Raw genomic sequence first — 25,962 nt, forward strand, 5'->3', positions numbered from 1 at the left:
CAAACATTATATAAAGTTAAAGAGCATAAGTATAGATAATACAACGAAAGTAAAATATGATATATTTTACTGTTTTTTTGTTAAGTTACCTACAAAATTGTACTGATTCTTTTCAACTTAGAGAATTCAAATTTTAGATTCTGAGTGGAGCTCATCATGTATATTGTATTGATTTTACTATGTGTGTTTTAACATAAATACGTTTCTGACCGTATTTTCGGACGGTTTTCATTGTTATGGTTACTGATTAAAACGTATACTTATATGAGTTATGATTCATAGATTTTGCTTGCAGAGGAAAAATATCGAGTAGCATGCTATGGTTTTTTAACATGAATATGTTTTAGGGATGGGTAGGTGCAGATATTTTATTTTTCTAACGCTTTGTTTATCCCCATAGAAACGAATAAAATGTAAAAGTTACCCAATTCCCGCTAGATACGAGGTATCTATATATTCAATTAAATATTAATGGTTACTTATTATACTAATACATATATATTTAAGATTAATATTCAACTTCTTGAAATTTTCAAAATAATAGAAAAAACATTTTTTTTTTTTTCTTTTAGGATAAATGGGAATTTCCACGCAAAACCAGTATTTGACAAAATTAATTTGTTTTTTTGGTGGAACTCAAAAACAAAAATCTATAGGACCTAGATTCTTGAAATTGTACACCAAATGTGTGTATAAAGATTTTCTATAGGTATATAATAACAGTTTCGGAATATTTTGCTACTTTTTAGTTTTTAAGCTATCTACCTATAACCAATTCGAAGACATTGGAACTTTGAAATTTTAGACTCTGAGTGGAGCGATGAATGTATGATTTTACACTGATGTGTGTTTTTTTTTATTTGTGTATGTTTACACGAAAGTAGTTGATATAATGCTTCAATTTTCAACTTCAGTATCTTGTTTGATAGGAAAGTTAATCTAGTTGGTGCATTGAGCTGACAAAAAAAAATAGGATATTTTACGCAAAAATCGGTTTTCGACAAAATCGATTTTGGTTTTTGGTGTAACTCTAAAACAAATGACCGCAGAGCATGAAATTTTCACTGGTTGTTTATAATAACATTTTCAAAATATTTTGATTTGTTTTGAACTGTTAATGGACATTCTCAGTTTCCAATTTTTATAGTTTTTTTTTTCTATGAATGTCAATTAAATTTTATTCGTCGGGTTAAAAAAGATTGACGATTTAATTCAAGGCTCCTGATATATTGTTACAATATCAGTTAAGAAATATTAAAAATACATAGTCACAATTTTTAAAGTTTTAATTTTGACAAAAGACGTAAAAATCACGAAAATGTGCAAATTATTTTGTGTTAGAAATTCATAAAAATTTTTCCGTTTCTAAGATTTGAAAATTTAATACAAGATTCCTCATGAGTTTGTCTAATTTCATTTAGAGTTCAAATTTTGACGAAATATATCAAATTGAAAATTTACAAATTATTTAGTAGGTAAAAATTTATAAAATGTTCAACTTTTATAGTTAAGGATTAAAAATGTTAAACAAAGTTCGCGTAAATAAGTTAAATATAAATTACTTTATTCACAATAATATCATCAAATATATACTTATATCATAGGCTGACTGACCGTCTTCGCTCAGAATCGTTTTTCTCTCTACAATGATATTATATTATTGAATTCAAATTGAACACCATCCATTACAGTGACCCACTTGTAACCTACTGTACATCAGAGCTACACACACTTGCCCACCTTTTTTTATTTTAATAATAAATTTATTCAAATTCTGATTTATAGAATTATAAGTATACCTAAAGATCATATTTTAAAAATCATGATATTTGTTATACATATACAAGGAGTGTACTGTAGAGATACAAACTTCTATTCTATTCAAAATCTTCCTATCAGAATTTGAACATATTATGCTTAATTTAAGCATAAAATATGGTGTGCAATACTGAACATGATTAAAAAATCACCTTGTGTGGCCTGGTGATTGCAGAGGTTTAACCTGGATCGACAGTTATTAATTATATAACAATATAACTTTATAAGAAAGGTCGTCTAGTCGTTCCATTTATTTTAATATTGTACGTCGACCTACACTCAAAAATTCAAAACTTATTTATTCTTTCATATAGGTAGTTGGTAGTTAGGTATAGGTACCATAAATATTTAATATATTATTATTTATTACAAACGCGAGTATAATTTATTAACACAATAACACAGTTATAATATAATATCATCTGAGAAGAGATACTATACCTAGTACCTACGGTGGGTATAGGGAATTCGATCATGTGATTTACGATCTGAAAATGCTTTTGGTACGAAAACTTGTTTGAAACTTCGACGTAAAAATGTTAGGTCAACTAATTACGTCAGCTAGATTGATACTAATATATTATAATAACCATAAAATCACAGCATACAAATATTTCCTAACTATGGTAAAAATATTTTCATATATTTCTTATATTTAGTGAATTATTGATAAGAGAGAGAACAACTTTTATTGACAAAAAATCAAAAGCGAAATGCCCGTCGGATGGGTTGCCTAATTACACAGTAATAACATCTCAGACTTACATTAGTTACATACAATTAGATGATAATAATTTATGATCGTATAAAGTATTGATAATATGATAGTTACAACATATACGTAGACGTAGTATATATGGTTATATGGTTATTGAGTAACGATGTAAAACATAAATGAAGAGGTTATGATACAAAAATATAATAAATATATTTATTTAATATACAGATTATAGCTGATGTTAATAAAGTAACGAAATACAAAATAACCAGTGAGTATAATGTAAATGTTTATAAATAATCATAATTGATATAATTTTCACTAATTTCAATTTTTTTGGTGGTTCAGGTCTTTTTTGAAAGTTATTGATTTTTTTAAAGGAATTTAGAATTATAGAGGTGAGGCCGTAACTCTAGCTCTAAATCATGACTACTTACCAACTATTTTTAAAGGAACCCCCATGAATAGAGTTGATGTTATATTGTAATGTTTAAACTATAATAATATAGAACATTTTTGTTTAAATTTATCCAAGAGTTTTATAATTTTGGGGAGGAACGGAGTTACATTATTTCCATAATACTGTACGGTATAGTACATCTGTATAACACCTCCGTATAATAATTCCTAGATACGTATAGATATGCGATGTACAATATATTATATGATAGTTATATGAGTTAAAAATATGCGAACAGTAATTCTATTTTGTTATTATTTTACCTATTTCAAAGAGTTGACTAATAAGTGGTCGAGGTTATTACTTATTACATAATATTATGTAATTAATTATGTTTAGTAAAATATGTGTTATCAACGTTGAAAAAAATGTGTTGGAATAAAAATTAAATGAATCTTCAAAATTTATAAAATTTTTAAGTGAAAACAGTATTTGTTTAGCGTAAATAAATATTGTTTGGCAATAACAAATATTTGACGACCGTGACAGGACTCGAACCTGCAATCTTCGGATCCGAAGTCCGACGCCTTATCCATTAGGCCACACGGTCTACATGATCAATTGTTTAACCCTACCGGTTTTAAGGGTGTATTCGATTCAAAGTCTGAGTGTAACGATGAATATAATTTGTTTTAGTAAAATGTATTTTTTTAGATTCTGAGTGGAGCAATGAATGCGCCTCTATTCTTTTAAAAAATGTGTATTTTGTTGTTTCTGAAAACACATAAAGAAATTAAACACATTAAACATATAATATAGTCAAAAAAATGCTTTGATCTATTCAACTTTAGGGTAGTACAAAACCTCTGGTAGAAAACCTTATTTAGATGGTACTTTGAAGCTTAAAAATAAAAATAATTCGCAGTACCTACTTTAAAAATAATCTGGAAAAACAAAATTTTTATTCAAAACCAGATTTCGATAAAATTGATTTTTTTTATTATTATTCAAAAATAAATACCTATGTATAGAAAGTTGAAACCTAACCTATGAAAACATTTTTGTTTTTGAGTAAAACAACTTAAAATGTAACACAAGATAAGTTGTTTTATAGCAATAAATTTAAATAAAATTTTTCATGAGCGTTATAAAAGTTAAAATATTGACAAAATTCGTCAAATAATTACGAAAATTTCCAAATTATTTTTAATTTAAGTTTAATACAATTTTTAATTTTACTTTTGGTTTGAAAATTATGACTTATAGTTATAGACATTTAAGGTTCCAATTTGGACGAAATTCCAAAAAATAACGTTTTTAGTTATTTAGTTGTAATTTAAAAAAATATTATTTAATGGAAACCGACATTTTTTACCACCAAGTATAGGCGTACTATTAAGTACTATACGTCTATACACATCGAAATTTTTTTATATTCATACAAATTTCAAACTTTTTATACTACTATATTCACAACGTTCTGTGGTACATATATGTATAGGTATTTCTATTATATGATATAGTAATAACTAGTCTCTACTCTCTGCCCACTAGGCATGTATATAATATAGGTATATACGATTAGTTTTCGGTACAAAATAGTTCGATTTGTCATATATTACTAAATATATTTAAAAAAAAAATAATTAGTTACAAATAGCAGTATAATTTTATTGTAAAATATCCTTAGAAGACGATCTATGCTGAGATTCGTTTTTCGTGTAGGTAGTATTATATGTACTATAATAGTTAGGTACAATAATTTACCATTAAATTCGAATTAAACACATTCATTACTCAGTTACTCAATGATTAGACACGTACTACACAGCAGGACTTCTATGGTTTATTTTTAAAATGTTTTATTACATTTTTGTATGTCTCTGAAAGTAGAAAAATGCTATCGATCGGTACATTTTATTTATCACGATCTTCATTTTTTAACGAACTGTTTGAGCAGTATATACCTACTGAAAACAATAGAAGCTGTGATTTGGCAAGGGATGGTTGACGTACGACTCTGAACAGGGGATGAAATAAAATGCAATTGATATAACATAATATTAATTATCATTAATTATAGATACCTGTAGTACGCACTAGCATTTACAGCTTAAATGTTTTCTCTTAAATTAAAAATTGTTTGTGACACTATACTGGATAGGTACATAATATACATGTACACATAGCTGGTATGTAAAAGTGCCCATCAAGGCATCAAATATAAATATTAATACCTAATTATATTTATTTACTATTTAGTACAAAACATAACTTATCATCTGTATACAACTTATAATCTAATGAAGTTGCTGTAGTAAATTGATTTGTGTCCTATCAGAATGTAGAGTAATACCAGAGTCCGAAAGTTCTACATCTGAAAATTATAAATTAATAATTATAGTTTTATAAATAGCAGATTATTTCATATTTTACTAGCTACTATAAATAATTTTCATTTACTGTTGTTAAAATGGCGAAATCTTTGTTCTGAGGATGTATTTTGTTCAATCAATTCAGTGGATTCCAATTTCTTATATTTTGGTCGTCTTATAGGATCTAGTTTTTTTACATTTTGCTGAAAAAAATATTTTTTTAGTATTTTATGTAAAAATCATTAATAGGAACTCCTATTTGAATATTATGTATTCACACAGACAGTACTATATATGGGGGAGGGGTGTTTGGTGTTCAAACTCCCATCCAAGAAATTAATTCCTATATACGCAACTCAAAATTACATTGTAATATGATATTTTACTACTAAAACCAATTATTTTAATCCTTTGATATTATTTATGTGCAAACTCAGTTTCATCCACTATTTAGTATTTCCAATGACGAAACATGAGGAATTGCATATTTTTTATTGTTCTTATTAAGGTGGATTATTTTAATATTTTTATAGATATACCTTATTTAGTTTATATAAATAGACAAATAGTTTAACTCAAGCAAAAATTTATTTGGTTTATCTCATAAATATTAAATTAAATTATAAGTAGGATCTAAACTATAATGCATTTCTTTTTACTTTACTTGAACATCTGAAATTTCGGTAAGAAGTTGATGCCGTTTGAATAATATTGAACCAAACACAAAACAGGCGAGAAAAGCGACAAATATGGCGAAGAACAAAGCAATATTTTTCCCCGTTTCGCTAAACTCTAAAAAAATACATATAATTTTTGTTAAATATAAATATAAATAAATTATGTTTTTTGTGTTAAAGATTATTGAATTTTGTTTCTAATTTTATATAATAGATTATAAAAAAGTAATTTTATTAATTTTTACCTAAGTTACGTGGCTGGATAATTCGTAACGGTTGTTCTGGCACATATAACCTAAATCTATGCAAGTCATATACAATTAAAGATCCATCAGCTAGTTTTTTAACAAGGTCGTGAATAGATTCATCTGTAGTAATATTTACATTTTGCATTAAATGTAAAGTTATATACATCGGTTTACCTACAATAATAATGAAAAATATATTGAATCCTAAATTATTTTTGTAATTAAATATTATAATATGGTATAGGTATCGTGACATAATCGTGCACAAGACTATATAATTGTACATTACGATTGCAAAGTACTACGTTTTTAATAATATGTGCAAATACTATAGGTACCTAGTTATAATGAAAAAACACGAATAGAATTTATAAATTATAGTAATTATTTAAGTAAATTATAATATTCATAAATTACTATATATGAACAGTTGACAAATTTAAAATGTTCAAGTTATAAACTTATAACAATTTACAAATTTCGAAAAACTATTAAAATATCGTAAGATAATAAATTAATAGTATTATGTGAAATATTTAAATACAATATAATTCATCATAATTAGGATTCCACTATAAGATTTATCTTGTAACTTGTTATAATTATGGTTGATGATTCAGAAATTTAGATTAAATAACTGGTCAATCCAGTTATATAACTTATAATGCATTATAATATTTAGCATAAGTAATTAATTTTTTAAGAACTTACTCATAATCAATTTCAATTCTTTCAAAACTGAAGAAAGCGATATAATTTTTTCCGTCAGTTGTCGACTTAAAGAATTTTCTAAATCCCTAAGATCCTGATCATACAAATCAGCAGGATCCCCATTTACTCTGTTAACATGGGTACAAACAATTATTATTCTTGGATATGTATTTAATTACATAAATATTTGATACAAAATGTAATTGTTTAATTAAAAGCTTAAGACATTAGACAGTAGAATGGACACACTGCAACCCAGATAGCAATTTTTTGTTTAATTATATTATTATAACATTATAATCACGAATAATATTAGTATAACGTTATTATGTACCTAGGTATTTAAATACTTAGGTACCTATAACCTATAATCGTTAGATATTTAAAAAAAAAAACAATTTACCTACCTAGTACCTTCTAATTTTTTGAATGCAGTATTCTATACAGTACACTAGTATTTTAATAGGTTTTATTTATGACAAAAAAAAAAAATGTATATAATATTAAATTATAAAATACCACGAATACCATGATGAATACATGATGAACAAATTAATATTATTCGAGACAATTTAATGTTTATAATTAGTATTTTAGATAGTATTTTTAATTATAATATTTCTTACTTGAAAGCTACACATATATCAGAAAGAGATCTTTGAGTAATCGAAGAATTATTGAAAAATTGGTTCTTATTTTTATTATCATATACGACTGTATTGTGTGTTGAATCCGATACAGAATTATCGAATAAAATATTTGTTACGTCTATAGAAAATATTCTGAAAAAATGTGATATTGTGATATGAAATAAACTTATAATATTAGTTATACTTTCGAGATTCATTTATATCATAGTTTAACTTACTTACCCGTAATATTTGAATGCCGGGCATTCACAAGTAGCAAAATGATTAGATGATTTTGTGATAACACCAAGAAACTTACATCCTTCATTAGTCCAACCTAATACACCGTTCCAATATCTACACTAAAAATTTGCAGCATTGATTTAAGTAATTAGGTAGGTAATTAAGATATTAAATTATCGTTTAATACTTCTAGTTGGGTATCAGTTGTCGATTGTAAAGGAATTTCAATAACATTTAATACATTCGATGGATTTGATACTACACTTTCATAGTTGGATTTTCTATTATTCATCTTCATAATATGAAATCCATATAATCCGCTATGCCTGAATAAAAATACATGATATAACTTTCAAATAATATTACTATGAATAGGTAACATATTCAGATTTCAGAGTAAACACACGACAGTCGACATTCGTATAATTTATTAATATTTCTATAAATATAACTATACGTTATGAATATAATATGAATAATATAGTTTTGATAAGGAACATTTTATTTTCCATCAACAGGCTCTGGAGATTTTCGGATACACAGCATTACAGCTATCACTCATCAATCAATACTTCACGGCGGTTCTTAGTGAAATTAGTAAATTACCAGTATCTACACGTCTGTAGGGAATAATGGATATTATTATCCACCTAACAGTTAAACATTTTTCAATTGAATGCTGTTAGCCAGCACCTACGACATAGTGGCTACGATAATAAAAAGCGAGAAGCCAATATTAAACTAAAATTGTATTTAATGTTGCGATCGATTTGTAATTAAAAATCTAATGGCCACAGTTGACAAAGATTAACCAAATTAAAAAATATACAATTTGATAAATATATAAATTTTGTGAGTCTATGGTATAGTAAATACTATATAGCAATCAGTGTTTGTCAAGTTCCTTATAAAAAGGAATTCGTTCCGTTCCTTGTTCCTTTTAAAAAAAAAGGAATTCGTTCCGTTCCTTGTTCCTTTTTAAAAAAAAAGAATTCGTTCCTTTGTCGTTCCTTTGGAAAAAGAACTAGTTCCTTTTTTAGTTCCAGATAAAATTAAAATTCTTATTTAACCATCAATTTTTTTTTTTAACAGATATATTTAGGTACTTTAATTTTTAATTATACTTATACATACCTACAAGTAAATTTATAATTTACTATTAAGTTTAAGAAAATAATACTGACTGCAGTTTTTTTTTTTTATACGGTTATAACTACTGTAGTACTGTATAACAAATGCAAATCACAATTCACTTCAAGTCTTCACATTATTCACAATATGAAAATGAAACACTGATACCGGCTGTCGACTCTCGACTATACGATTATTTGACTTTTCAGACATTTGGGGTTTTCGGTATAATCAAATGACGTATTTTAATAATCTATTCGTATGTCAACTATCTTATCATTTATTGTTGTTATAAATAATTATCATTAAAATAATATCGTAACGTCATATTAATATGGTAATATATTATTATACATTTTAGCTGTAGGTAAGTACTAGGTATTACAATAGTCCCGACCCGCATCGTAATTCATAAATGATTTTATTGTTCAGTCTTCGGTGTTCGTGCTATTTTAATTTCCGTCGACGCAACGACAAGGATTTATATTTTATATCGTAATAATGTAATATAATAGTATATTATACCCATTTCTATATATTAAGTTATAACTTATGAGTTATGACTTATGAGAAATATTAATAAAGTTTCTAATGACCAATAAGTAATGAGTACCCTGTACCAGAATACCTACCTAATGATTAAGGACTAACACTTTAACGGTGAAGTTTGATACTCGGATACTCGATAACGATCATAATATTGGAAATATACACACTAAAAAAAAAAATATTTCAATATCAATTATTTATATACCTGTGTAAATTGGAACTTGAAAGGAACGAAAAATTTCGTTCTTTTTCCTTGAAAAAAAGAACTCGTTCATTTTCTCGTTCTTTTTTTATAAAAAGGAATTCGTTCAACGTGCCGTTCCTTAAAAAAGAATTCGTTCCAGGAATCCGTTCCTTTTGGAACTCGTTCCTTCCAAACACTGATAGCAATACATGTAGTAATATGTATATCTAATTTTAATTAATTATTTTTACCTTTTAAGAAATTGTCCTTTATTACCATACACTTGGGTGAAAAAATCGTCATAGAAGTGAAAACCCATAAAACATAATGGAAACTCAGTTCTATGAGATAAAAAAAGGTTTTTGTTGATCATAACCTAAATTTAAAACAAAATACATTACTTAATTATTATTACATTATTAAAGGAAGTATATATAATATTTAGAAAATTCTGAAAAAAAGAATTTTCACTTGTACCAAATTCACATTTTATGTTAAATTAAACTACATATTTATTTTATTTTTAATATACAGTCATTTAACACACACAAATATATATAGGTACTAATGTACTATGAATGTTCAAAGTAGTTTCTATAAAGTATTTAATCAATTACCTATAAAATCTGATTTAGATTATTTTTAATCATTAAATAATTTTAAAACTATTTTACTTATATAGGTATATTTAATATAATCTATCATAATATTCATTATTCATAGTAAAATATACTGGAAGCTAATAAAAATATATACATGAAATATTTACGAAATTAATTTTTGAAATATTTTTTTTTTTTTTTTTTTTTTTTATTTTTTATTAGAGAATATACAATCTATACCCATAGGCATAATGAGAATATGTGCTACATTAAAAAGAAAATACATGAATAGGGTGAGGGAAGAAACCATCCAGTGATAGCACTTCCTAATTTGTGTAACTAAATATTTTTTTAATTATTATTGCATTTTTTTTTTAATTGTTTTAAATTGTTTTTTTTTTTTTTTCCTCCGTTATTCATTAAGCAGGTCTCTACACCAGTTTCTTTTTAGGCGCCGTGGAGGGTTTCCAGGAATCGTGTGAGTGGCCAGACCGGATATTAGGGGATTTGAGTGAGCAGACAGTTTGTTGAAAAAACGTTTGTAATACGTTTTGGCTTCTTCGTGTATAGTTTTCATTTTTAAGTCAGAGTGGAGAGTAAAATTTGAAACATAAGGAGGAGCATTGGTGATGGAGCGCAAGATTTTGTTTTGTACGGTTTGTATTTTGTTGAGATTGGATTTTTTGGCATTGCCCCACAGTTGGAGCCCATATGTCCACATAGGCTTAATTAAAGATTTGTAAATAAGCAATTTGATATTTAATTTAGTGTGTTTGTTAGTTAATAGTGTTTTGAGCAACCGGATGCGTGCATTTAGGGCGAGTTTTTTTTCCCTTACATGTTGCGCCCAGGTGAGGCGACGATCAATGGTTAGTCCTAAGTACTTTACAGATTGAGATGCAGGTATAGGTATGTCAGCTAAGGAAACTTCAGGGCAGGGAGCAATGCGAAGAGTAAAGGTAGTGTGTAGTGACTTGGATTGATTTACTTTAACTCTCCAATTATTGTACCAAGTTTTTGAAATATAATAGAAAAATAATGACGTATAAAAAAAATTACCTTAGATTTTTGTTTGATGCATTTTTTGTGGAAATCCGAATCACAAGTAGGCATCTCAATATATGGTTCTATTGAACTGACGCCTCTTACTTGTCGTACGCTAAAACTTCCAACTAATGATCCTATATATTACAATTTAAAATAGAAATACATGTTTACCATTTTAATAAATATTCTTGATAAAATGTTAAACATTAATTTCTCCTTTAACTAACCCACATATATTTCTTGTTCTTCGTTTAATGTCAAACAAACATGTTTAGCATAATTTTCAACACTATCAATCAATTTTTTCATTTCATTTAATCCATCAGGTCCATCGTCCTTGTTTAGAATAACGATTTCTGAGACTTGTAAAAATGATTTCACCTAATAATCGACATAATATAATACAGACTTCCGTCGGAATTTATTATAATCTTCTGCTATATTTATATAAATTAACGCACCACTTCGGTGTTTATCTCTGTTTTCGAGTAAATATTATGCATATTAGAATTCACATTTTTTATGATGTATCTCATGTTATTTACGGCATTTGACGTTGGTGCATTATCGTAGGCTGTAAAAATATTACAATACATTTTTATATAAACTCTCTATTAGTTTAATTATTACCAAAATGCTGTACCTATTATTCTTGTGTATATCCGATCTCGTAATGATACTAACGATTGCGAAACAATTATATTATTAAACTTTGGAAGTACAAAAAAAGTACGAGAAATTGAATCTAAAAGTGCCAGACCATATGGAATGTATTCTATCCCGTAGGATACTCTATACAATTTTATTATACATAATAATTAATAATAGTATTGTTTCTAATTAAATAATACTAGGTACCTATTTAAATTCTAAAGAAAAAAAAATGTAAACAATAGTGGGTATACCTTTCTATAATGTCGTTATTGATATGCGTTGAAATAACGTTAAATAGTTCATTAGAAGTTTTTTCATATACCTCAGTTTTGAAAGTTTTTAATGTTGTCATATATGAGAATAAATATGCTTCCGATTCAGTTAGCATTTGTTTCATTAACATTCGACTGTATTTTTGTACAAAGAACCTACATGAAAATATTATTATAACTATAAATTATTATATTCAGTTACATCGTTTCAAATCAAAAACAGTTATGTTTTTATAATCTAAATTTTTTTTTTCTGAATATACGAGTAGAAAATATATTTTACAACCTGTATAGGTATTTTGTATACAATAAGCAATTGTGTTGTAAAATAAATAATAATAGACATGGTCACGCAATAGAAAGTTGAAGGGAACGTCCTTTTGCACTATACTACAGGGTTACGAACCCTGCAGGGTTTGATTAAACAGAATGACTTATATAGTTAAACCATGGAATATTATATTATTATAAAATTAATCTTACGTTATATCTTCATCTGAAACCTGTGTTGGATGATGGACAGATATTTCTGGACCTTCAATCGTACTACAACTATCGTAAACATTGCATACTTTTAAAATAGTTTTAATCCTTGATATTGTGTCCAAATTTACTGTATTAATAAGAAAAGGAATAAACTCTATTAGCTTCATATAAAACATACACATAAATATCGGCTTACGACCCAGTGGCGTATTTAAGATTTCCATCGGTGCGTCAATTTGTCAGGGAACTCTGTCCCACCTTATTTGTTATCTTATCTTAAGGCGAGATTTAGTAATATGAGCAATGATTTTACTTAAAACATGACATTGATTTTTTAGTTTTTATATGTTTATGCGTAGAGATTACTAGACTAGAGTTATTTATTGTTTACCGTAGGTACAACTATTGGTGCTTAAAACGTTTGCATGTGTTATTTAATTTAAATATTATGTAATTTCAAGTCTTATAAGTTATAGGTATTAAAATTAAAAATGATATGCATTTTAACTGTTTTTCACCCCAACTCAGAATCTAAAGACTTTGGAGGGTGATATATCTCCAATGTCCCGAAACACCACACACCCTGTAAATACGCCACTGTAACGATCTACACATAGAATAATTTTACTAACTTGATGGGAGAATTGTTTCTGTTTGTAACCTGAAAGTTGATGTGTAAAAATATATTGGAACGGTTGTAAATGTTGGTAGATAAAATCCAAAACTATATCGGATTGGGTGACTAGATTTTCTATCATATGCAGTATCGGTGTAAAATTTGAACTTAGTTAAAATACCAATTCCTTCTTTTGGCGTTACCTAATGATCAATAATACAAATTTATATAGGTCATAAACTCATAGTGTTAGGTATGTAAATATACTAACGTCTAATTTATTGGTCTAATTACATAACAGCTGAAATAGAGTTAATAAAAACACGTACTTCTAATTTGAATGTTCGTGGCGGAGCAACTATTGAAACCGGTACTACCCCAAACATTGAATGCTTCAAAGAGGCACAATGGACATTAAGTTTCAGTAAGAAATCTGTATTTTGGTTAATTTTATTTGGCAATGTTACTGCAATACGAATATCACGCGAAAATGTTTCGTTTCGACCAGGCATAAATTCTCTAATGACTTTAATTTTTCCACCCTATATATTAAGTAATGTACACTCAAATTATTAATCATGAACTGTTCATCGATTGATAAAATATAATCTGTGTATATTAAATAAAAAATTATGTACAGCGAATTCAACACTAATTGTAGTTTGTACTATATATTATACATATAGGTAGGTACATAAAATAAGAAGAAAAAATTGTATTTTGTTGTTGGGTATTTAGTATTTACCTACCATATGTTTTGACGTTAAATAGCTGTATCCAGAATCTGATGACGTAGTCCAAGTAGTTAAGCAACTGGCAGTTAATAAGGAGACAGTAGCGGCCATTACAATACTACTTCCGGGGATTGTACTTGGGCTTAAATCTCCATCTGGCCAATAAAACATTATATGTGGACCCGATTCAAAAGAAACCACAACCACGGATACAGCTGAGTCAATCGGAACGCCACTTAATGATATTTGAACCACAAAGTAATACCTAAATGATAATTTTTGTAATTAAAATTACATGGTATACATAATATTACCTATGATAATATAAAGGTCCACACACACTGTGGCGGTAGCGACACAACGGAGCCTTACACAATTTATCGTTACGTCTGTAGCAACGTCAAGACAATAGAATTGTACAACTACCACCGAAACGTATGCTTTTAAATTAGGTGAATTATTTAAGATTACGTGTTGTAGGCTTAATAAAATATTGAAAAAAAAATATATATATAAGTATAACCAACAAATTTAAGTATTATAATGTGATGCTTGCATAGTTATATTTTTCTAAACTATAGCATATTAATATATTATATAATATTATAGATTATTCTACTGTTGTGTATTGAACTCTGTTATGAATCATCATTTAAATGCTAAACTAGTATCTTCTATAGTTAAAATATTATACCAGTCTTCTTCAGTCTCATTAGTCCACTATAAGCCTACAAAGAGGTGAATATTTTCCAGGTAATAAAAAACATTTTATAATATTTGTGAATATTTTTCATGTAGTTTAAAATTTAAATAAAACATAACTTCTAAAACGTCAGGATGTTTATGTTACAAAAAGTAAATTTATATAAACCACTAATTTTAAATCTATTATGCATAGGCTACAAAACATAATTCAAATTTTTAAATAAGTTAAATACCTTCCTGGCTGCAATGTTAATTCACGGATTATTAATTCTGACGATGTTGATGATGACTTTTCATCCATAGCTTCTTTTAGCTCAGGATAATTCCCAACAATTAAACAATCATCACCATTAGTTGTTTTGCATAGCCATTTATACTATAACAAACAAATAGGTACTAGCTGTGGTATAATAATTGTTACTAGTAAAATTAATTAATGCACGTATAGATATGAATATGAATATAAAAATGTTTTATTGAAAAAATCAACGGAAAACTGAATTAATTTAATTATATACATGTGTACCTATTTGTGGAAGACTGGAAGGTTTAATTTAAAACAACAGATTTTAACATACTTGTATATCTCTCATTGTGACATAATTTTGATGTCTTATCTTTAAGTGAATGGATCGACCAAACCCAACCACAATTTGCTGTGGCATAATAATTGTTTTTGCATCAAATGATTCAATTCCAAATTGGATTTCATCCTATATCATTGTAAATATTATAATATCATGTAAGTATTTATATTTTTAAACATATTGTTTTCAATTATTTATAAAATTGTATTTGTTTTAAAATTATTAAAAATGAATGGTGTTTAAATTGTTTTATAAATAATGAAGAGGGAAGATGGAGTGGCCGAGCGGTCTAAGGCGTCGGTTCGATTCCTTGGTAACGGGTGGCATTTTTCTTCGGGGCCACGGTGTCCGGAGAACGAGTGCCACCATCCCCCACTCGAGCATGGCAGATACCTACATGTGTCCAATCAAAAATTTTGCCAAACCCAAAACACTCACGTGTAAAAACCTCACCACTTCAAAACCCTACCACCACCACAATACAACCCTACTAATAACTAATGGCCATAGATGCCGGGCTTAAGGATCAATAAAAAAAAAAAAAAAAATAATGAAGAAACATTTTAATTGAAGATCACAGATCTGTATGACTATAAATATAGACAAATAGGGTTCATAAATTAGTTATACCTATTTAAAATTTTAATCCATAATAAATTAGCGATTTCCAGACTTCCCGCAGTGTCTTTTTTATATCAAAACATTAAACAATAATAACACCAATTATAACGAAAAGGAGTTTCATATAGGCAACGTAACGCCACTGTCGATTGCCATTCAATTTCCATAACTAAAATTGTTAGGGTATTTGATTAAACATTCGAAACTATTATATTATGAATACCTATATAAGGTAAGGTACACGTGGAAGAAATATTATGTGATTGTGAGCTGAGCTCATCTCCACTCTACAATTCGCTAATTCCCTTCGCAGAGTTCGATTTAGGTAACTGAAAAAAACTACGTCTGGGTCAAAAACAATAATTTATTGCTCAATATAGACAATATTGCTCTCGAGTGATATTCATAAAGCTGATAAGATTTAATAGTACGCAAACGACGACCCATATAATATAACTATACGTCATATTTATAAATAATAATTTACCAGTTACAACGTAATTTCCATTGTTTAAAATTTACGATATGGAATGACGTACTTGACTTGAGGTAAAATATTTTTTTTGTATACGCGCAATGTTTTATCAATATTCTTTTAAGTTTTATCTAATGTTTTTGTTTTACATATTTTTATTGTTAATCTGCCACGATATTTACTATTATTATTATAATATGTTAGACTTTTAATTCTGAGGTTCTATTGCTTAATGGTCTCCCTTTCATGTGTTTTGTGTCATCGTTGTTAATCTTCTGTCATCTACGTTACTTATTGCTTATTGTTTATATTTATGTATAACAGATTATATAATTTATATGTTTTGATAAAAATAAATAAATATTCGTAGGGCTAAATACTTATGTGTAGACAGTAAGTTTTGGTATAGTTGTAGATGTATGGAAAAAATAAATACTTGTATTATGATAGTAAAAATTTACCTTCGCCATTGCTGTAGTTTTTTTTTCCAGGAAAACGATGCCATTGTGCAATTCACAACCGATTGTATAATTGTTGCCTCGAGTTAGTCCTTTTGTGTCTAATATCAGTACTGGACCATTCACTCCGACGATATTGTATTTACTGTTTTCGGTTATAATATACCAACTATACTACATAGGTACGGAAATATATTTCATCAATACAATGTGAGTTGCAAACATTTAAAAAAATTAGTATTTATTTAAAAAGGCACGTACTGAAAAAAATAAGATATATCTATAGGTAGAAATATTATGTTATAGTTTTTTGTTTGGAAAATAACTTGACAAAGTTTAACGTCTGAATACAAATGTAAATTTTTTACCCAGTACATATATAAATATATTGCATATTATGCCATACTCCGATATTCGTTACGAAATATATATAGGGTGATTTAACGAATTTAAGTGACCTCTGACAATATTTTATACAAATTGATAAAATTCAATTACCCATTTGAATAAATACATTTAATAGTTCAATTAAAAGATAAAATCTAAGGCCATACTTGAGGATAATTGAAAATCCGAAACAATAATAATTTATAAAGAATCAGATATCGTTTACGTGTCGTAAAACGAAAATAATAACACGTACATTTCACCAGCCCCCCCCAAATATCATTTTTGACATTTTTTTTTTGCGAAACATTAGTGTGCCATTAGTGTGAATTTGTGTGACTATTTTCAGAATTTGTGCGATACTGGTTTAACCGTAAATTCAAAAATATATATGGGGGGCTGTAGAAATGTTCCCCAGCCCCCCCTCATAGAAAAAATTACAATTTTCAAAATTTTCTTTTGCCAAACATTAGTGCGTCATTAGTGTGAATTTGTGCGACAACAACCAGAATTCGTGCGACACCCGTTATACACGGAAAAATCGTTTTTCCATTTTGAGCATTTCCCCAGCCCCCCCTCATAGAAAAAATTACAATTTTCAAAATTTTCTTTTGCCAAACATTAGTGCGTCATTAGTGTGAATTTGTGCGACAACAACCAGAATTTGTGCGACACCCGTTATACTCGGAAAAATCGTTTTTCCATTTTGAGCATTTCCCCAGCCCCCCCTCATAGAAAAAATTACAATTTTCAAAATTTTCTTTTGCCAAACATTAGTGCGTCATTAGTGTGAATTTGTGTGACAACAACCAGAATTTGTGCGACACCCGTTATACTCGGAAAAATCGTTTTTCCATTTTGAGCATTTCCCCAGCCCCCCCTCATGGAAAAAATTACAATTTTCAAAATTTTCTTTTGCCAAACATTAGTGCGTCATTAGTGTGAATTTGTGCGACAATTTGTTTATGATTATTCGTTCATACGTTAAATTTTGACATTGCGGGTGACGTTACGGATTCGTTCGCCGCGGCGGCGGCCATATAATATTATAATACACGGCAATATTTATTAATTTTTGGTTTAACTTAAAATATTTAAATAACTATTAATGAACTTATTTTCTTTCGACTGAACTAATCAAATATATTTAAGAGTACCTCATAATCATTTCATTCGTATAATTATATCACATTTTGGCTTAATCTTTTAGAAAAAAAATAACACTCAAATAAATTATATTACGAATTTACCATGTATTCACTGCAGTAAACGTGTGTAATATTGTTTTGATCGTGACATCAAATACCTATAGATTTTTTACGTCTAAACTGGCTATTTTAGTTTTAACTCGTAGCTAAAACTAGAAGTGAGTGAAGACTCGCATAATATTATTATCTATCAGTACTCTTATGTGCTATGACAGTGGTGCATTATACTTACTGTTTTTGTCCTGTATTATTTCATTTTTAATATGATTATTTAATAATTAAAAATATTAATATTACAAACATACTTTTATTCTTACCAAAATATTTGATATAGATTTATAAAGAAAATGATAAATTTACATTTCGGACTTTTGGTATTAAAAATATAATCACATCATTCACGTCAATAAATTAAATGGTTTAATATCAAATATCAATGACATAATTTCAAACACGGAAGAGACTGTAAGCAAGTATATTAAGTATTTATCATTATCTATTGGATAAAAAAAGGTATGATAAAATGTGTATAAATAATAAATTAGAATGGAAGGTATATTAAGTATTACGTAAAAGAGGAATAAAATAGTATACTACCTACTACGTTTTATGTATTTTATATTTGTATCATCATTCAATTAAAATATACACAAGCATAGTACATAATAGTATGGGCATAGGAAATAAAGGAAAATACAGGTAATTGATTTGAAAAATGGAAAAACTGTTTTGTCATTCAATTAAAATGTACACAATTAGTATAGTACATAATAGTATGCGCATAGGAAAACGGTTTTGGTCGTGTTTGGGGGGATGTACAAAATTAAATTTTGGTTGTACAAAATTGTACAAAAAAAAGTACATAATACTGTACAGTTTAAAATTGAACTTTTTAGATTTTCGACATTGGCAGTGCTGGGGAAACGTTTCTCCAGCACGCGCATAACAAAACCGGGTTTTCTCGGGTTAGGAGGGTTGTACAAAATTTAATTTTGGTTGTACAATTTTGTACAAAAAAAAGTACATAATACTATTAAGGTTTGGTATTATGATTCGAAAGTGGCAGTGCTGGCGAAACGGACCTCGTTGACACGCTACATATTATACGCGTCCCAAAGCAGTATTGTTTCATTGCTGGCTTAGTGGCTATCTAGTAATCGGTGAAGTAAAATATATTATAACATTACATTCAATTTAAATTTACCTACATTAAACAAAATTGTATTCGGTTCAACTCAGTGTCTTGTCAAATACTCAAATGTTTTAACCTTAAAATATAACAGCAACATTATAGTTGATTGTACTTATCTATATAAGTATCTTCATGATACACAAATCTCAAAAAATCGTATTTAAAATTATACTGAAAATACAATAATGTGATATTATTTTCTAAACAAGCATGCAATATATAAAAGGTCTTATTTTATATCTGAATACATTAAGTAATATTGGTGATGACTGAATATGAAAATTTTTGATTTAGATCCAATGTTAAAATTTAATATTTCGACTTACCTGGAAGACAGCGCAAAAATTTATGGTGGCAAAAGAAAAATTTGCAAATTGTAATTTTTTCCATAATGGTGGGTTGGTGGGGGGGGGGGGGGGGGGGCTGGGGAAATGCTCAAAATTTTCCGAGTATAACGGGTGTCGCACGAATTCTGGTTGTTGTCGCACAAATTCACACTAATGACGCACTAATGTTTGGCAAAAGAAAATATTGAAAATTGTAATTTTTTCCATGAGGGGGGGCTGGGGAAATGCTCAAAATGGAAAAACGATTTTTCCGAGTATAACGGGTGTCGCACGAATTCTGGTTGTTGTCGCACAAATTCACACTAATGACGCACTAATGTTTGGCAAAAGAAAATTTTGAAAATTGTAATTTTTTCTATGAGGGGGGGCTGGGGAAATGCTCAAAATGGAAAAACGATTTTTCCGAGTATAACGGGTGTCGCACGAATTCTGGTCGTTGTCGCACAAATTCACACTAATGACGCACTAATGTTTGGCAAAAGAAAATTTTGAAAATTGTAATTTTTTCTATGAGGGGGGGCTGGGGAAATGCTCAAAATGGAAAAACGATTTTTCCGTGTATAACGGGTGTCGCACGAATTCTGGTTGTTGTCGCACAAATTCACACTAATGACGCACTAATGTTTGGCAAAAGAAAATTTTGAAAATTGTAATTTTTTCTATGAGGGGGGGCTGGGGAACATTTCTACAGCCCCCCATATATATTTTTGAATTTACGGTTAAACCAGTATCGCACAAATTCTGAAAATAGTCACACAAATTCACACTAATGGCACACTAATGTTTCGCAAAAAAAAAAATGTCAAAAATTATATTTGGGGGGGCTGGTGAAATGTACGTAATAATAACATTACTTTATTATGATTAGCTCATATAGGTGGTACAAGTCACAATAAACTATAAAGAATACTAGGATGTGTATGTTGTGTTGTATGTGTGTTGTCTTCAGAAATACATTTTTAGAACGGACGGTTATTTATGAAAAAATCACGATCACAACACATATGTTACTATGTTAGGTACCTAATACATACGTACAAAATAATTAAACTAGATACCTATTATAGGAATAAGCAACTTGTAAAAATATAGTAAAAAATGATTATAATTTTAATCAAAACGTCCTCATTAATTCGATAAATACGACTATAGTACTTGGCATTTAATTAAAAAATATTCATCGTAGAGACTTGAAAAGTTCAAACTTTATCGGTTTATTATCATTATTACTCATTTTTTTATACATAAAGAATGTTCAAAATATTTAAACTTGTTTTAAGCTATTTATTGGACCATGATATATTATATATTATATATTTATAATCACATCATTCTACGGTACGGTATATTGACTTATAAATCTGAAATTTACGTCAACAACTTGTTCAACCTACCGAATTTAAAAATAAAAATACTATTATAATAACATTAATTATATATTATTATAACATAAAATATTATTCTTAGAATTAGATGCTGATTCATCCATCTCCTTCGCTCTGATTCGTTTACAATGATTTATTATTAAATTTACATGCGTACGCAATGTAGACTTATATACGTATTGACTATTGTAGATACAAATGTGAAATGATACAATACAACCCTATTAAACAGCAGAAGGGAGTTATCCGTTTTCTTTTTGTATTTGATATATTTTAATATATTGTGTTTATATTTAATAAGACATTTTACTTGTAAATTATTATAATCGTCCTCGATTGGTTCTCCGCAAATTGGATATAACACTGTTTCAAATATAGCTTCAGATCCGATTGCAATGATTGGAAGTGCCATTATTTTCAATTTTGGTTTGGATTTAATGCCATGGGTTTCGATTAATTTGAATTTGAATTGACCTTTCAAGCCTGACTGGTTCAAAATATTTGTTCCCGACAATTCTAAAGTATATTCTACGTACGGTAACATCTGAGGAATTGTGATTAATTAAATACGTAAATTAACTACCATCCAATGAACCACGGTAGGTTCATCAAATATACATATATTAGGTTTTTATAAAAATTACCAAAGCACTGTTTAAACAAATGCTATTTGTGAAGTTTTGTTGATTTATCATTATCACAAGACCTCTGACACTGTTCCTCACTAAAGATGATCGCTGTGAAGACTCGTCTATTGACATGTGTGCAGAGTTTGATAGGTCATTAAAGCTTAATATCGGACTATACCTGAGCATAGGTGAACCAGATGTAGACACACTTATAACTTGAGAACCAGTACAATCATATACAGGTTGATCGGAAGATTGAGTTCCAAGGATGATGCCATCGTCAACATTACAGAATTGTCGAGGTCCATTCAGCCAATATACCGGCAATGTAACCTATCAACATATTTGTACGTAGTTATTATTATTGTAATGTGTAATAACCAACAAATTATGTATTTGTGTATTATTTAAATAATAATTTTGGGTCTATAGATTAATGTGAATGATTACAAAAACATTTATTCGAATAAAATAATAAATAATAATATTATACATTTATACCGGTATCAGGATGTAGGACTATAGATAATAACATAGCTACTTATTAGTTATTATACATAATCGTAATGTACAAATCTGCCAAGCTCTTGGACCAAACCCACAGGACACAAACAACTTAATTTTATTCTTAAAGAAAACAGAATTGTATAGTTTAGTTAAAAAAAAAAATAATGTAAATAACACCTAACACAAAACCCTTGTACTAATGACCTAGATGTCGAGGTATTTAATGATCAATAAAAAAAAACATATTCTATAATATATTACGTACAATGTACAAATATACAATAATATAGGTACATAATATAACTTGAACCAATTACATTTCTAACGTACATACCTACATTTAAATAAAATATTTCGATTCTTATAATAAATATTCAGGGCAATTGTATTATGAAATATTGAATCAATAAAAAACAATTATTCATGAATATGTGGTTTGTAACATAATTTCAATTGTATTATACTGTAGCTAGTCCTAAGCTTCCTACTCCGCAATTAATCAGATTTAACTTTTCAACTAACAAGTTACACTTACAGTACTTCACTTTTATAAAAAGAACTTTTTACACACTAATGTCTAAAGATCAAATCATAAATAAAATAGAAATATTTTGCATTACATATTAACTATATTCAATTTAATATGTTGGTTTAATCCGGATTTGTGCATATAAATGTTAAATTTTAACCTGTTTATTAAAAAAATTGATTTTGAGTATAAATAAATTAATCACCTCAGAAGGAATTATTGGTACAGTAATTTCAATATTTAACATAGCTGTACTCAAATTTGGCCACGACCGGTAACTCCTTATATTATTGTTTGAAGAAAATTGAATATGAAGTTTGTTATCTTTAATAGTTTTCACATTTCCTAGGAATACCGTTAAATGATCTGATGAAAACCAACAAACAGCATCTATACAAATTAAAATAATATTATTAACACCTTAAAAGTTCAACTATCATAAATTATATATGTTAATTATACCGTGGCCGATTTGATTTAATGTGACTGGCGTGAATATGGCCTCACACGAATCTGGTCCCTCTACATTTTGATCAAATTGAAACCAAATAGTTCTCAAATCTTTAGTAAATCCAGATTTCATTACCTTTGGACGATCGGCCTCAACCATCACTACTTTAAAATTGTTCGAACTAGAGAATAAGATAACTTATAAAATAAATATAAAGTTATAGGTAAGTAGTACAAATGTATATTGTATCTATATTATATCCATCATCTATGTAGGTATTTTTCACGTATTCTGGTAAACGTTTATCAATAATATCGATATATGTGCACACAATGCACAGACGTACAGTGGCTATTATTATGACAAATTATGTTTTCAATAATTAATATAATATACAATTATTATAAAATTGATTTTAAAAAATATTTTTTTATCATACCTTAACATTGCATCAATTGCGTCCGTTGAATATACTACTGTTATTTGGTATTCAGCGGCTCTATTAAGTTTATATTCAGGGCATGTAATCCATGTGGATAGTTTATTTCCATTTATCGAGTTTGTTGGTAAAATTATATAATCTTCTCCATCAGTTAAATGACATAATAAAGGAACAGGCTCACTCAAGTTAAATATTTCCAGTTTGAACTACGTAATTTGTACGAAAAATAATAATTTATTATTATATAGTATAATAGGGTGCAAGTATATAATAGCGTGATATCGTATGTAGGTACCTATAGTTTTTGTGAGAAACTGAATACAGTGACGGATCCATGGCATAATTTTTTTTTTTTTTTTGGTAGGGGGCAAAAGTAGAAAAAGTACAAAAATTGGCTAAACACAGTGTAAAACAAAGGGAAACTACGGCGACTGGGGTGGCAAATGCCCCCTGGATCCACCACTGACTGTGAATATGCATTACTGTATATACTTACTGAAACACTTTCTCCTAGTTTTATTGTATTTGGTTCAACGTTTCCGATTATCAAATGTAGACTATTAACAAGTAAAAAATTACCGTAAAAGTTCATAAGTGAACCGAATTTTGAACATTGTATCTTAAAAGCACCTAAAGTTGTTGGATTTTCGAATCGTGCCAAAATCGTAAACGTGTCACTTAGATTTATATCAGTTTTCTATAATAACAGAAATAATGATACATTTTTAAGATATCAAATTTCAAAACTCGATTTAAAGTAAATTCCATAGTTTTTGAAACTCTAATACCTTATAATTTTATTTTGAAATATGCAGATATAGTATGAATGATTATGATATAGTACGTTCATTCAGTTTGTTAATTAATATACAAGTATACAACAGTAAGTGTTTTGTAATTACTACTATTAGTTTTTACACTTAAAATATAATATAAGGTTTAATAATATTCTTCACTTGGTTCGTTGGAATTTGGATCCCATATGGCCATATTTTAGTGTACAGTAGGTCATGTAAATACGAAAATACAAACAGGCAATATGCATTTAAATAATGTGTAGTTTATAATTTTTATATTTTCCAAGAATTATGTATAAGTTTATAACTTTGCTCCTCTATATTACAACTGATTGTTTACAAGATAGGCAAATATTCAGAAAAAAATTTGCAGAACAGGTTTTGTTTTTAAATATGTGCTAAATAGGTTCTGACTGTAGATGATTAGGTATTGATAAGTGATAATATAAAAGATTTATTTATTTACATTTTTCGTATTTTCTATTAAATAAATTGTATTACCATAATGATTTGGGAATCCAAATCCATTACATTGCATGTAATAGATTTTATCATATCCACTGTAGGTACCAATCCTTTTATATGAATAACTGTATCAGTATTATTTTGTACGTCATAGATGAATGGTGATATATATATTTCATCAATAGCTGTTATAGGGTTGACTAAATGTAAATATTATAATATAAATTACTGTCATCATATAGTTTTAAGGTAAAAATTTGGTATAGAGTATAATATATTAGAGAAATAAAAACAATTATTAAACATTGTGTTAAATTAAAATCATGATTTAAAGTTATAAATTATTCACTTTTCAACTTTTGTTCTTAATTTATATAATCAACTTACCTAAGACTATTATTGAAATAGTAAAAACTAATGACGTATGAACAGACATTTTTAAAACATGTATCTGGTCACCATTCGCTTATGCCAATCCGTACGATCGTTTAATACTATCAGGCCGGAGCAACGTACTTTTACCTAACTACCTGTTATGATTTTGTTTAGCAATATGTTTAGCCGTAGTTGTCATGGAAATAAAAACGTAAATAGACATTAAAATCAATTGATGAAAAATGCAAATTGTATTATATTTTACTCATTGTAATATTTTAATATCAAACATGCATACATAATAATAT

The 25,962-nt window shown here is 27.9% G+C and overlaps 1 protein-coding gene and 1 non-coding gene across 5 annotated transcripts; both read right to left on the reverse strand.

Moving 5' to 3' along the window:
• Positions 1-3,473: 3,473 nt before the first annotated feature.
• On the reverse strand, positions 3,474-3,546 carry Trnar-ucg (transfer RNA arginine (anticodon UCG)). Its single transcript has one exon. It is a non-coding gene; the product is annotated as a tRNA-Arg (tRNA).
• Positions 3,547-4,601: 1,055 nt separating this feature from the next.
• LOC132943003 (uncharacterized) lies at positions 4,602-25,758 on the reverse strand. Of its 4 annotated transcripts, none has more exons than XM_061011752.1 (29): positions 25,667-25,758; positions 25,316-25,479; positions 24,514-24,714; positions 24,015-24,223; positions 23,587-23,756; positions 23,330-23,514; positions 22,104-22,421; positions 21,770-22,003; positions 16,944-17,114; positions 15,378-15,512; positions 15,033-15,175; positions 14,110-14,359; positions 13,690-13,902; positions 13,377-13,563; positions 12,742-12,871; positions 12,238-12,414; positions 11,976-12,124; positions 11,794-11,906; positions 11,560-11,713; positions 11,345-11,466; positions 9,935-10,059; positions 8,007-8,145; positions 7,820-7,938; positions 7,574-7,729; positions 6,948-7,075; positions 6,234-6,410; positions 5,976-6,103; positions 5,400-5,514; positions 4,602-5,313 (listed from the first exon to the last, which is right to left on the reverse strand). In XM_061011752.1, the coding sequence occupies exons 1-29, from the start codon at positions 25,713-25,715 to the stop codon at positions 5,237-5,239; spliced, it is 4,638 nt and encodes a 1,545-aa protein (XP_060867735.1). In that variant the 5' UTR covers positions 25,716-25,758; the 3' UTR covers positions 4,602-5,236. The 4 variants fall into 4 exon arrangements, 2 of the variants coding, with proteins under 2 accessions (XP_060867735.1, XP_060867736.1); XR_009664322.1 differs by having other exon boundaries at positions 5,282-5,313; positions 5,971-6,103; XM_061011753.1 differs by lacking the exon at positions 25,667-25,758 and having other exon boundaries at positions 24,806-25,387.
• Between the last annotated feature and the right edge of the window lie 204 nt (positions 25,759-25,962).

The sequence above is a fragment of the Metopolophium dirhodum genome, chromosome 4, assembly GCF_019925205.1.
Source record: "Metopolophium dirhodum isolate CAU chromosome 4, ASM1992520v1, whole genome shotgun sequence".
NCBI classification, from domain to species: Eukaryota; Metazoa; Arthropoda; class Insecta; order Hemiptera; family Aphididae; genus Metopolophium; species Metopolophium dirhodum.